Below are 15,043 nucleotides of genomic sequence, written 5' to 3' on the forward strand. Positions count from 1 at the left end.
AAGGTCAGCATCGGTCGACCCACGTACACAGGTGGTAGGAGTGCCTCGTGTCCCACGTACACAGGTGGTAGGAGTGTATCGTGCCCCACGTACACAGGTGGTAGGAGTGTATCGTGCCCCACGTACACAGGTGGTAGGAGTGTATCGTGCCCCACTTATGCAAGTGACAGGAGTGTCTCGTGCCCCACGTACGCAGGTGGCAGGAGTGTCTCGTGCACCACGTACACAGGTGGTAGGAGTGTCTCGTGCCCCACGTACACAGGTGGAAGTAGTGTCTTGTGCCCCACGTACACTGGTGGTAGGAGTGTATCGTGCCCCACGTACACAGGTGGTAGGAGTGTATCGTGCCCCACGTACACAAGTGACAGGAGTGTCTCGTGCCCCACGTACACAGGTGGTAGGAGTGTCTAGCGCCCCACGTACACAGGTGGTAACACGTGTTGCTGCCGCAGGTTCAGGACGCGGAGGAGAGGAGGAGAACTGGTGGTGATGACGTCACAACATGGGCGGGACATGTGGGCGGTGGAGATGGTGGGCGGCCGCGTGTGTGTGGTGCTGCGTCTCCACCCGCGACCCACCACCTCCCTCTGTCTCTCCCGGGCCGCCCTCGCTGACGGCCGCTGGCACTCTCTCCTTGCTGCAAGGTACACGCGCTCTATTATTGCCTCTCTATCCCTCTAGTGATGCATACAATTACTGATGTTACATCTTACCACTGTAACATTGACACCTGTTCCACTAGCGCTGTAACATTGGTACACTATTTCAGTCACTGCAATCCTGGCACTGTATCACTGTAATACTGATATTGTATCACAGTAATACAGGCTTTGTATCACTGTAATTCATTCATTCATTGTATCACTGTAATACAGGCATTTTATCACTGTAATACAGGCATTGTATCATTATAATACAGGCACTCTGTATTCCTCTAAAACTAATGACGTAATATTTGCATTTTATCAATGTATTAATGTTTCACGGGCATTGTTATTCTACTGCTTTAACATTAACATTGCAGAGCTTGCATTACATCACTGTAATACTAACACCAATATGGTCAGTAATACTGTGCCTGTAATACTATCCCTGTAATACTGTCCCTGTAATAGTGTCCCTGTAATACTGTCCTTGTAACTCTGTCACTAAATTACTGGAATTTTGTTACTTTATCTTTACTTAATTTTCCCAATTTGCCTTTAAACTAATTTGTTCACACAAAAGAGAAAATGTGAGCGGGCCTTGTAGGTCAGTAAGAGGTGTGTCCCTGGCAGGTACGGCTCTGCGGTCTTCCTGACGGCTGACGACGGCGACGGGGACCTGTACAACGCCTCGGTGGTGCTGGAGGGACGCCAGCTGCTGCAGGTGGACGGCCAGGAGGGCGTCCACGTGGGAGGCTCGCCCGAGTATGCTGGAGTCAACGTGTTCAGCATACACAGAGACTATCACAATGGTTCGTGTTAAACTGGGTATGTTGAGTATATATATTTATATATAAATATGAGGGAGTGAGATATAAATATAATATTACTCCTGACCATTACCACTATAGGCTGTATGGACGACCTGAGGATCTCCGGGCGGAGGATACCACTACCGCCAGCGATCAACAGTACAGCTTGGGGTCAGGTCAGCGTGTTCCAGGGCGTCGAGCAAGGGTGTGGTGGTCCTCCTGCCTGTGCCAACGTCTCCTGCAGGCCCCCGCTCTCCTGCGTCGACACCTGGAGGTCCTACCATTGCGGGTCTGTACACAACAATTCTCTGGTGTCCATCGCAATCAGTTTTAAACTTTCCTAATAACATACTTTTTTGTTGTTCTCTTGAATTGTTCTTCTCTTTAACTGCTGTTCTCGTAAAACGTTAGTCTCATAAATTATTGTTGTCCTCCATTGTAATTCCCCGGAATAACAGATTGCTGCTCTGGACGCATATTTCTATAATCAGATACCAATTGTTACACAAATTATTGTTCTATTCTAAATCTCGGGCAAGTTGGGAGCCTTATACAACTTTTGTCCTCCCACTGTCCACTCTTAACACGGATTAATTATTATTTAGTTAACATGTAATCTCTATTAGAGGTCTTAAATGTCGATTTAATGAACGGCCTCTGATGTGTTTTACACTTAAAATATGGATGTATAATTACTAACATATTTCCATATTTAGATATGAAATTAAAAGCTGGTAGTGACAGGTGTGGACATCACAGGTTTGGTGAGGAGCTTGTAGTGACAGGTTTGGTCATCACAGGTGTGGTGAGGGGCTGGTAGTGACAGGTGTGGTGTGGGGCAGGTAATGACAGGTGTGGTCATCATAGGTGTGGAGGGGGCTGGTAATGACAGGTGTGGTCATCACAGGTTTGGTGAGAGGCTGGTTATGACAGGTGTGGTCATCACAGGTGTGGTTAGGGGCTGGTAGTGACAGGTGTGGTCATCACAGGTGTGGTTATGGGCTGGTAGTGACAGGTGTGATCATCACAGGTGTGGTGAGGGGACTAGTAGTGACAGGTGTGGTCATCACACGTGTGGTGGGGGGCTGGTAGTGACAGGTTTGTTCATCACAGGTGTGGTGAGCGGCTGGTAGTGACAGGTGTGGTCATCACATGTTTGTTGAGGGGCTGGTAGTGAGAGTTGTGGTCATCACTTGTGTGGTGAGGGACTGGTAGTGAGAGTTTTCGTCATCACATTTGTGGTGAGAAGTTGGTTGTGACATATGTGGTAATCACAGGTGTGGTGAGGGGCTAGTAGTGACGGGTGTGGTCATCACAGGTATGGTGAGAGGTTGGTAGTGACAGGTGTGGTCATAACAGGTGTGGTGAGGGGCTGGTAGTTTTTTTTTTTTTTTTTTTTTTTTTTTTTTTTTTTTTTTTTTTCTACCACAGACGTGGCCACACATTTACAATGCTAACCAGCATATATACATTTTCTTCTGTCCTCCATGGACAGGGTTAGAGAAGTGTTAAACATACAGTTCAAGGGTTTATTGAACACTCAACCACAGAAGGTGATTCGGTGCTTTTAAAATGCTAAGCTAACCTACATACGTAAATACAAAGATACACAGATTTACGTACGCCCTACATAAAGTATTAGATGTGTCTTTTACATAGTGTCATTAATGTACATTCACAAAGGTGAAATGTAATTCTGATCAGCTTCCATATATGCTTTATACCCATACATATACATACACACACACATACACATACATATATACGCACATACATGCATTCACATACATTTGTCTCATTTACCCTGACAGGGTGAGGTAGCTGATAAAGAAACTAGTGTGCAATTAAGCACTTAATCACTGAAGGTGATGAAGGTGCTTTTACAAGCTCAGGTTATATAGTTACATCACATACATACATTGTATGATTGATACATTACATGGTCAATTTTGGATACAAGTCCAATATATCATCAAGTGTTCCAGTACTCATATAGTAACTACAGAGTTCAGCATACCTTAGCCCAGGAGGGCGAAAGTCAGTCAGTATGGGACATTCTACAATATAATGTTCAAGAGAGTGCATGTTTTCTCTTTCACAAAGTTGACACATTGTGTACTCGACATTTGGGTTTTGAGAAAGCTGCCAGATACGTCTATATTCCAGGCGTATTCTGGCCACTATAACATCACATTGCCGGGTTCTTGTTCTATTAGTCCCATATGTGAATGTCTCCTCACGATATCTATCATAATATTTAATGCTACAACTTTCAGGTCTTTGAGAATTTGTTAGGTCGGTGAGATTTTCATTAGATATTTGTTTAAGTATTCTCTTTGTCACTGCTAATGAAACACCCATATCAATTTCTACCACTGGTTTTCTGCAAGCTGACTTAGCAAGCATATCAACAGTGTCATGCCTTGAGATGCCAACATGTGATGGTATCCATAGGAATTTAATCTCAAATCTGTTTTCTTTGGCAGCTAAAACATTCATTCGAATATCACTGACTATTTTCTGGGTGTCACTACTATGTGCGTTCAATGCCAGGAGTGCACTCTGCGAGTCACAGTATATAAGTCCACTGCCTTTGTCTTTTAAAAATTCAGTGGCAAGGTATATGCCTGCAAGTTCGGTTTGAGTTGTACTTGCCCAGTCATTGACGCGCTTCATTGCTGTATGTACGAGAGAAGATTGTTCAAATATGTTACATGCACATCCGGTACATCGTCCACCTTCTTCTACAGAGCCGTCGGTATTGCACTGATAAACATCGTTACCCATACTCTGAGTACTTTCAGTGATGCTTTTCAGTGTTAACTGTTTTAACAATGTAGTGTGCACACTATCTTTCTTGGGCGCATTTACAAAATCAACTGATAGATCCCAGTTATCCCATGGAGTAATTGGCTGATTAATCATTAGTCGAGTTGGGTACATATTTAATATTTTGATGGAGTTGGCTACCTTGTAGAACCAATATACATAATCAGATTTCGTTCTTCTTCTATAGACCTCAGGTGAGTGTAGCATAGTAGAAAGTTTAGCTTGAAACTTCATGTGTTGTCTAGATCTACTCAATGCCTTCACGCCGAAAACTGTGCTAATAGACAAGATTCTCTCACTTATGGTAGGTAATTTTAACTCTGCTCTCATGTTAACTATTCTCGTGGACTTTGGAGCCCCAAGGATGAGACGCATAGCTTCATTTTGCAAGGTTTCAAGAGATTTCAGCTCTTTGTCAGTATACAGTGTGAGATGTAGAGCATTGTAGTCAATCACAGAGCGTATAAATGATACATAAAACATTCTAGCAAGTCTCACGTTAAGCCCATGATTGACACCAACAAGGACCCGCAAGGGCTTTAATCTCTCCCAAAGTCTCCTCTTGAGAGAAGAAAGGTACCCAGGGTCGTTAATGGGGACACCAAGGTATCTGTAAGACTCGCAGTTCTCAAGTGCTCGCCCATCTATATGATAATTGGGTGGTGGAATACCACATGGAATGAGGGCACGAGTTTTCTGTACAGAGATAAGGAGGCCACATTCCTCAGCTCTAGTAGCAAAAGCGTCGAGCAGAACTTGCATTCTAGGCTCGGTGGCAGCCTGTAAACATATATCATCAGCATAACAAATGACAGTGTCTTCATTATTAGTTGGAAGATCTTTAATAAGTTTATGCATCAGAACGTTGAACAATAAGGGACTGAGGACCCCTCCTTGTGGAGTTCCCAGTTCAAAGTGTTTGCTCTCTGTGCTTTTAACACCATTAAACAAAAAATATGCTGTTCGATTAGACAAATAGCCCTCTATCCATTTCAGTAATTTTCCTTGTATTCCCAGCTCGGCAAGCTGTTCCAGTATGATTTCTCTGTTTGCTGTATCAAAAGCTGCTGCTAGGTCGATGAAGACTGTTTGGGGGGAAGCTTCAATATGTGCGAAGTACTCAGCAAAACAGTGTTGTGTACTGAGCCCAGGCATAAATCCAAACAGTTGGGGTGACAGGTGCCCCTGTATACGATACATGAGTCGGTTAAGAACAATACGTTCAAGCACTTTACAAACACACGATGTTAAAGATATGGGTCTATAATTATCTGAGTGTGGTTTGGGGATGGGAACAATGACACTCTTTGTCCAAGCATCAGGTAATACTCCTTCACGTAAACTCATTCTGTACAACACTAATAATGGATTACCTGGTACGTGTGAGACTAATCTCAGTAGACTGTAAGTAATACCATCCTCTCCAGGAGCAGTTGATTTTCCCATCTTTAGTGCATGATTTAATTCCCATTCAGTTACATCATTAAGGTCCGACACGTCGATAGCTGTACAGGCAAGATTGATGGTTCGTTGTCTGTTGGGGCGTGTGTCATGAAGTTTGTGCTGTATGTTAATTGGGAGTGAGTCGTAGCTCGATGTTAGTGCCCATTGATCAAGGAGGATGTTTGCTTGTTCTAGTGGGCTGTGGTGCAGCGGTTTGGTTGGGCTGCTTCTAGAGATTTTTCGTATCTTTTCCCAAACTTCAACAAGTGTTGTTTGCTCATTTATACTTTGTAGGAACTCTTCCCAATGTTTATTACGTATGACGTTGCTCATGTCTCTCACCTCTCTATTTGCAACTAGAAATGCATGCAGGTCACCTTGTGCTTTGGTTCGTTTGTACGTATCTCCAAGTTGCTTTACTCGTTCATGTTCTTTAACAAATACGGGGTCAAGGACCCACTTGGGTGGTGGCAGGTGTTGCCCACTTCTGCTAGGCTTACGACCTGTTCCCCAACACACCCATGTGTCGTAGTAGGTAGTAATCGTATCAACGAGATCTCGGGAGAAGGCTTGTACATTCGTTATTGTGTAATCTTGATACCATTTTGATATACAATTAATAAAGTGGTCATGCAAGCCATATGGAATATTCATTTTCCGTCTCTGATGTCTATTAGGTACATCACACTGTACCTCATAGGAAGCAGAAACTGCATAGTGATCACTAAGTGATTTACCAACGAACATTCCATCCTATCTTGCACAAGGTTTCTACCCATTACATAATCAAGTCTGCCTCCCAATAAATGAGTTTGGGTATCCGTAGTATACACGGTTAATCTGTTGTCATAAACATATTTGATAAATTTGCATCCATTATCGTTGTTAGTACTGTCTCCCAGCGTAATATGTCTAGCATTAAAATCTCCCATGTATATTGTCCCATGATTGTCTAGATCTGGGAACAATGTTACATTGAGTTTCTGGCTTCTGGCATATACGTTGAGGAATGAAAAGTGGCCTGCTGTAGTTTGTACATGAAAGTGATGGTACTGTGTGTGTACATTGTGTGACGTGCTCACAAGAATGTGCGGTAAATCACTTCTGACGTAAGTTAATAGGCCTGTGGCGTTACTGTTATTATAGGATGCATACCCTCTGATCTTTGGTGGGGTTTTGTTTATCATGTTGGTAGTGACAGGTGTGGTCATCACAGGTGTGGTGAGAGGCTGGTAGTGACAGGTGTGGTCATCACAGGTATGGTGCGGATCTGGTAGTGACAGGTGTGGTCATCGCAGGTGTGGTGAGGGGTTGGTAGTGACAGGTGTGGTGAGGGGCTGGTAGTGACAGGTGTGGTCGTCACAGGTGTGGTGAGAGGCTGGTAGTGACAGGTGTGGTCATCACAGGTGTGGTGAGGGGCTTTTAGTGACAGGTGTGATCATCACAGGTGTGGTGAGGGGCTGGTAGTGACAGGTGTGATCGTCACAGGTGTGGCGATGGGCTGGTAGCGATAGGTGTGGTGAGCGGATGGTAGTGACAGGTGTGGTGAGGGGCTGGTAGTGACAGGTGTGGTGAGGCGCTGGTAGTGACAGGTGTGGTCGTCATAGGTGTGGTGAGGGGATGGTAGTGAAAGGTGTGGTGAGGGGCTGGTAGTGACAGGTGTGGATGTCACAGGTGTGGTGAGGGCCGGGCGCTGGGCAGTAGTAAGGAGACGTGTGAGGACGAGGACGAGTGTGTGTGGCGTCCTTGTCTTAACGGAGGCACCTGCTTCAACACCCAGCCAGGTGAGGCGTCCTTGTCTTAACGGAGGCACCTGCTTCAACACCCAGCCAGGTGAGGCGTCCTTGTCTTAACGGAGGCACCTGCTTCAACACCCAGCCAGGTGAGGCGTCCTTGTTTTAACGGAGGCACCTGCTTCAACTCCCAGCCAGGTGAGGCGTCCTTGTCTTAACGGAGGCACCTGCTTCAACACCCAGCCAGGTGAGGCGTCCTTGTCTTAACGGAGGCACCTGCTTCAACACCCAGCCAGGTGAGGCGTCCTTGTCTTAACGGAGGCACCTGCTTCAACACCCAGCCAGGTGAGGCGTCCTTGTCTTAACGGAGGCACCTGCTTCAACACCCAGCCAGGTGAGGCGTCCATGTCTTAACGGAGGCACCTGCTTCAACACCCAGCCAGGTGAGGCGTCCTTGTCTTAACGGAGGCACCTGCTTCAACACCCAGCTAGGTGAGGCGTCCTTGTCTTAACGGAGGCACCTGCTTCAACACCCAGCCAGGTGAGGCGTCCTTGTCTTAACGGAGGCACCTGCTTCAACACCCAGCCAGGTGAGGCGTCCTTGTCTTAACGGAGGCACCTTCTTCAACACCCAGCCAGGTGAGGCGTCCATGTCTTAACGGAGGCACCTGCTTCAACACCCAGCCAGGTGAGGCGTCCTTGTCTTAACGGAGGCACCTGCTTCAACACCCAGCCAGGTGAGTCGTCCTTGTGGGTCCCTCCCTTGTGGGGCCCCCTCCCTTGTAGGGCCCTTTCTTTATGGGGACCTTGAGGGTCCCATCCCTTGTAAGTCCTTCTCTTGTGGGCCTTGTGGGGCCCTCCCGTGTGGAGGCCCCCTCCCATGTGGGGCCCCTTTCTTGTGGGCCCGTTCCTTGTAGGGAGGGGCCCCCACCCTCGCTACACCACCCTCTACACCCTCCCCACCACCTTGTAGGGAGGGACCCTTGTGGGGCCCCTCCCTTGTGTGCCCCTCTCTTGTAGGGCCTCTCCCTTGTTGGGCCTTCCCTTGTAGGGTCCTCCCTTGTTGGGCCCCTCTCTTGTGGGGCTTTACCTTGTGGGGCCCTCCCTTGTGGGGCCCCTCCGTTGAGGGACTTTCCTTGTCGGGATCTTCCCCTATAGGGCTCTACCTTGTGGGGGGCCTCTCCCTTATAGGGCTTTTCCTTGTGGGGCCCTTTCCTTGTGGGTCCCTTCCCTTGAGGGGCCCTGCCTTGTGGGGGCCCTCTTCCTTGTGTGGCCCCTCCCTTGAGGGACTTTCCTTGTCGGGATCTTCCCCTATAGGGCTCTACCTTGTGGGGGGCCTCTTCCTTATATGGCTTTTTCTTGTAGGGCCCTTTCCTTGTGGGTCCCTTCCCTTGAGGGGCCCCACCTTGTGGAGGCCTCTCCCTTGTGTGGCCCCTCCCTTGTCGGACCCTCTCTTTTGGGGCCCGTCCCTTGTGACGCCGTCCCGTGTGGGCCCCTCCCCTGTTGGACTCTCCCTTGTGGGTCCCTCTCTCATCGGCCCCTCCCCCTTGGGCCCCTCTCTTCTAGGCCTCTTCCTCAGGTGCCGCTCCTTTGTGGGGCCCCTCCCTTGTGGGGGCCCCTCCCATGTGGGCCCCCTCTTATATGGACCCCTCTCTTGTGGGCCCATACACCTGATTTGGACTGCTTATTCATCCACCTGACAGATTGCATATCCAACTAACTTGGTCTTATCCCATTTCTCCTCGAATGCCTATTCATCCACCTGATTTGCATTGTCTACTCTTCCAACTAACTTGGACTGTCTATTCATCTTATTCATCTTCTATAATTGACTTGGAATTTACCACTACTTCGTTTCTAATGTTCATGAGTGAAATTCTGTTCCACCTAATAATGAGACGTTTAGATTTTTTTCTTTCTTTTAAGTTACCCTCTTGTAATGGTATTCCGTTCTCTGTGAAGGCTTCATGTGTGCGTGTCCGGCGGGGTTCAGCGGACAACACTGTCACCTGCCAGACGTGGGGGAGACTTCGCTAAAACTGCCGCTCGGGATCCTGGTGACCATTGTCGTCTGGTGCACATTTCTCCTGCGTGAGTATATCGACCTGTTAAGTTCACTCTGTTAATGCTGCTTTGGTGATGTGCAGCAGTCCACGTCTTTAACAATGTGTGACAATTGTTTTTATGTTGAGTAGTTTATTTTGTAATTGCTTATGTCTCATATTATTGGAAATTGCTATTATTTCTTAAACTTTGCTTTAGTGATTGCTGGACGTCTTTAAGTCCGGCTGGGACGTCATCGGAACCTTCAAACAGGTCACGTTTCTGATTGATCTCCAAAGAGGTCTGTCCATAGGAGATAAAGTTCTCTGTGGGGAAGAACAAAGCCAGTTGGGAGCCAGGGAGGATCCCCAGAAGATACTAATCCCACCACTGCACATAAAATTTGGGCTTATGAAACAAGTTGTCACAGCGTTATATAAGGAGTCAGAAGCCTTCGAGTTCCTGCAAGATTTCACTCTAAAAAGTCTTAGGCATATGTCAAAGACGGTGTCTTCATCAGACCAACAGATAAAAAAAAGATCGCAGAGTACAAGGAATTCCCCAAAGAAGGCCACTAAGAAAGAAATGTGTCGTGAGTAAATTTTTTCATCAAATCCCAGGGCATGTTCTTGTGGCGCTGAGCCTACAAGAGTGAGAAAGGTTGAATGGTCCCAATGCCAATAAATGACAAAGAACTCTATGACCAGACCAGGATTCGCATCTGCGTTTCCAGGGCTCATCCCACTCAATCATTCCAGCGGAATATGGGCGATAAAAACACACAACTAAAAGTTTTGTTTTATATTATTTTAAAAAGTAATATAAAACACAGAAAAATTTTAAACAATATTTTTTTTTAATTCGAATCCCTATATAATAATCTATATGATAAAACTTCTCATAATGTAATATTCATCATTATTCAGCTGATATTTTACTGATATGTTGATAATAGTCTACATCATTAGACTACTGTCAGTGTAGGTCACATCATTAGACTACTGTCAGTGTAGGTCACATCATTAGACTACTGTCAGTGTAGGTCACATCATTAGACTACTGTCAGTGTAGGTCACATCATTAGACTACTGTCAGTGTGGGTCACATCATTAGACTACTGTCAGTGTTGGTCACATCATTAGACTACTGTCAGTGTAGGTCACATCATTAGACTACTGTCAGTGTAGGTCACATCATTAGACTACTGTCAGTGTAGGTCACATCATTAGACTGTCAGTGTGGGTCACATCACTAGACTATCAGTGTGGGCTACATCTCTAGACTGTCAGTGTTGGACACATCACTAGACGGCCAGTGTCGGTCACATCACTAAACTGTCAGTGCAGGTCACATCATTAGACTGTTAGTGTTGGTCACATTAGTAGACTGTCGGTGTAGGTCACATCACTAGACTGTCAGAGTAGGCCACATCATTAGACTGTCAGTGTGGGTCACATCATTAGACTGTCAGTGTGGGCCACATCATTAGACTGTCAGTGTAGGCCACATCACTAGGCTGTCAGTGTAGGTCACATCACTAGACTGTCAGTGTGGGCCACATAACTAGACTGTCAGTGTGGGCCACATCATTAGACTGTCAGTGTAGGCCACATCACTAGGCTGTCAGTGTAGGTCACATCACTAGACTGTCAGTGTGGGCCACATCACTAGACTGTCAGTGTGGGCCACATCACTAGACTGTCAGTGTGGGCCACATCATTAGACTGTCAGTGTAGGCCACATCACTAGGCTGTCAGTGTAGGTCACATCACTAGACTGTCAGTGTGGGCCACAGCATTAGACTGTCAGTGTAGGCCACATCACTAGGCTGTCAGTGTAGGTCACATCACTAGACTGTCAGTGTGGGCCACATCACTAGACTGTCAGTGTGGGCCACATCACTAGACTGTCAGTGTGGGCCACATCATTAGACTGTCAGTGTGGGTCACATCACTAGACTGTCAGTGTGGGCCACATCATTAGACTGTCAGTGTGGGTCACATCACTAGACTGTCAGTGTGGGCCACATCATTAGACTGTCAGTATAGGTCACATCACTAGACTACTAAACCTTGAGCTCATCACGTGCTCCTCCCAAAACAGTGCTGATCTGCGCCTTTCTGCTGCATCAGCACCACCGCCGCTCTGCGCTGCGCAGAGGCGCCGCTGACAACAAGGAAGACGCCGTCAGCTGTGAGCAACAGGTTTCCCCGCCCTGCAACCACACGCCCAACCTGCTGGAGCTGCAACTGTTGACGCCGCCCAAAGCCAACGGTCAGCCTGCCTGGACCAAGAACCCCAACATAGCAGGTATGTGGCCCTCCCCCCCCTACCAGCCTGGACCAAGAACCCCAACATAGCAGGTATGTGGCCTTCCCCCCCCCCTACCAGCCTGGACCAAGAACCCCAACATAGCAGGTATGTGACCCTCCCCCCCCCTACCAGCCTGGACCAAGAACCCCAACATAGCAGGTATGTGGCCCTCCCCCCCCTACCAGCCTGGACCAAGAACCCCAACATAGCAGGTATGTGGCCCTCCCCCCCCCCTACCAGCCTGGACCAAGAACCCCAACATAGCAGGTATGTGGCCCTCCCCCCCCTACCAGCCTGGACCAAGAACCCCAACATAGCAGGTATGTGACCCTCCCCCCCCCTACCAGCCTGGACCAAGAACCCCAACATAGCAGGTATGTGGCCCTCCCCCCCTCCCTACCAGCCTTGACCAAGAACCCCAACATAGCAGGTATGTGGCCTTCCCCCCCCGCTCTACCAGCCTGGACCAAGAACCCCAACATAGCAGGTATGTGGCCCTCCCCCCTCCCTACCAGCCTGGACCAAGAACCCCAACATAGCAGGTATGTGGCCTTCCCCCCCCCTACCAGCCTGGACCAAGAACCCCAACATAGCAGGTATGTGGCCCTCCCCCACCCTACCAGCCTGGACCAAGAACCCCAACATAGCAGGTATGTGGCCCTCCCCCTACCAGCATGGACCAATAACCTCAACATAGCAGGTATGTGGTCCTCTCCCCTACCAGCTTAGACCAAGATCCCCAACATAGCAGGTATGTGGCCGTCCTATTACCAGCATTGACCAGAAACCCAATATAGCAGGTATGTAGCCCTCCTCCTACCAGCCTGGACCAAGAACCCCAACATAGCAGGTATGTTGTCGTCCCCCTACCAGCCTTGACCAGAAACCCAACATAGCAGGTATGTGGCCCTCTTCCTACCATCCTGGACCAAGAACCCCAACAAAGCAGGTAGGTGGCCCTTCCCACTGCCAGCCTGAATCAGAAACCTTAACCTACCAGGTCAGTGGCCTCTTGAGTTGCATTAAGTACTTGATCAAAGCCAGCGAATGGCTTCATCCCGGTAGGCATCAGAGGAGCCCTTCAATACCATTCACAAGTGATTAAGTATCTTTATAGTTTCAGCTTTCATATGCTATTCGGATCTCTGTGTATAAATCGCTTGCCCTTGGAGAGAACTGTATTTATATCTTTATCTTGTCAGCTTATGTAAGTTTTTTCTGAGAATGTTTTGTTTATTTCATTTAATAATATTGGGCAGGCGTAGATGTGCTGCAGGTGGACGCCGCCTCTGAGACCAGCAGCATGGAGCTCCAGAGACGGAGCGGGTCCTCAGTGTTGGTCCCGGACGTTGAGCGTGGAGGCCGGAAATCCGGAGTAACGACGTTGGAGAAGGGGAAGCAGAACGGCGTCGGCGGTAAGAGAGGTACCGACAGTATCCCTCCCGCAGGGGACCACCTGAGGAATTATGCTTACGAAGGCGATGGCTCTTCTCCCGGATCACTGTCTTCCTGTGAGTTTGAACTGCTGTGTGTGGAAGATACATGATTTTGTTTTACATGTTTTAAGACCAGAGAATTGTTTGCTGCACTCATAAACACATGCAGAAACACACACACACACACACACACACACACACACACACACACACACACACACACACACACACACACACACACACACACACACCACAATCACATACAATTCATCCACACATGCTCACGAGTGAGCAGATTACTAGAAGAGTACAAGATTACATTTTGTTCTGTAATTAAGAAGTTAAATTCTTACCTGTAAAACCGTGTTATTTTTAGTAATAATGTGCAAGGGATCGTCGGATCCCTTATTTCATCTGTTGTTATAAATTTGCTATTCTAGGATGTCGCCACAAATTAATAAGAATGTATGTCACATTAAGAATAATCTGAAGTGTGTTTTTCTATAGATCATCCACGTAAATTTAACCTGTGTTGTGATAATATGCGATGTTAATGCTTCAATAGTTTTGTGGATCCATTAGCAGTATTAATGGATTTCTTTCCTACTGAATGTTCCACATCACCTCCAGACCTCACTTACGTGATATATATCAACGTTCCAATTAATTTTCTCATTGATATATCACGTTAGTGGGATTTCCTTGTCTTGGAAGTTAGGGTTCGGTTGATGACCTTTACCTACACCAGAGTGCTTGGGGTTTATATGTGAAACTTGGACCAGCTTCAGTAGAAGCCTGCTAACCTCCCGTGTATTCAGTGAAATCCCTGGTTGTATAACTTAGACCATGTTGTGGTACAGTGGTAAGGTGCGCGGCTTGACGTACCTTGATCACTGGTTCGAGTCACTTCAGTGCTCCAAATGATTTTCTAATTACGTTTAGTATTAATATAACAATACTCTCAGTGCCACTCTTGCAGTATCAGTGTCACTATAACATGCTGAGTAAAACTGTTGCTTCAGGTCTGGAGAGCTGCAGCGGAAGTGCCAAGTTTCTGGGCGGATTCCGTGAGGTGGCGCACATGCTGGAGTCCTGACACACCGCCAACACCAGTCCACAGTCCACCCACTCAACAACAGCCTCAGGCAAACCAAACGGAGCCTCGCCCGTGACAGCAGTTATCTGCACCTCCATTGGAGCCAACAGAGGGGTAGCAACCTCCACCCTGTACGTAACGACTAGGCCTCTGTCCCTGTCAGCCAGTGACGACTTCACGCGGCTGCAAGACCTTGAGTGTGGAGTCAGTTCTGTCTCGCCGCCAACGCCAGACCCTCCTAGTGCCTTCGGAAGGAAATGATTAGCTTGTTGGTAGTGAAGAGTTTTTAAATATCTGTCCAGAAATTCATTCCCTGAAGTGAAACAAATCTTTTGTGCTTTTGTATCACCATAACCGTTAACTGTTCCCTGTTGTTTGTCTGTGCACAAAACCATTTTTATTACTTAATATTTGATGCAATTCGTGTAATTATTCGTCCAGTTTCAAATAACTTTATACAAAGAGAGAGAGAGAGAGAGAGAGAGAGAGAGAGAGAGAGAGAGAGAGAGAGAGAGAGAGAGAGAGAGAGAGAGAGAGAGAGAGAGAGAGAGAGAGAGAGAGAGAGAGAGAGAGAGAGAGAGAGAGAGAGAGGAGAGAGAGAGAGAGAGGAGAGAGAGAGAGAGAGAGAGAGAGAGAGAGAGAGAGAGAGAGAGAGAGAGAGAGAGAGAGAGAGAGAGAGAGAGAGAGAGAGAGA

At 47.3% G+C, this 15,043-nt stretch overlaps 1 protein-coding gene across 1 annotated transcript in view; it reads left to right on the forward strand.

Moving 5' to 3' along the window:
• The window catches only part of LOC138349888 (putative neural-cadherin 2), a 139,724-nt gene extending 124,913 nt beyond the window's left edge, over positions 1–14,811 (forward strand). Inside the window, exons 17-24 of the mRNA XM_069339609.1 lie at positions 453–644; positions 1,278–1,456; positions 1,556–1,745; positions 7,403–7,512; positions 9,424–9,552; positions 11,608–11,814; positions 13,077–13,328; positions 14,276–14,811. Coding sequence (XP_069195710.1) covers positions 453–644; positions 1,278–1,456; positions 1,556–1,745; positions 7,403–7,512; positions 9,424–9,552; positions 11,608–11,814; positions 13,077–13,328; positions 14,276–14,349 — 1,333 coding nt within the window. The 3' untranslated portion in view covers positions 14,350–14,811. The remainder of the gene's footprint in view (positions 1–452; positions 645–1,277; positions 1,457–1,555; positions 1,746–7,402; positions 7,513–9,423; positions 9,553–11,607; positions 11,815–13,076; positions 13,329–14,275) is intronic.
• Positions 14,812–15,043: the final 232 nt, after the last annotated feature.

This window comes from Procambarus clarkii, chromosome 42, assembly GCF_040958095.1.
Source record: "Procambarus clarkii isolate CNS0578487 chromosome 42, FALCON_Pclarkii_2.0, whole genome shotgun sequence".
Classification (NCBI taxonomy): domain Eukaryota; kingdom Metazoa; phylum Arthropoda; class Malacostraca; order Decapoda; family Cambaridae; genus Procambarus; species Procambarus clarkii.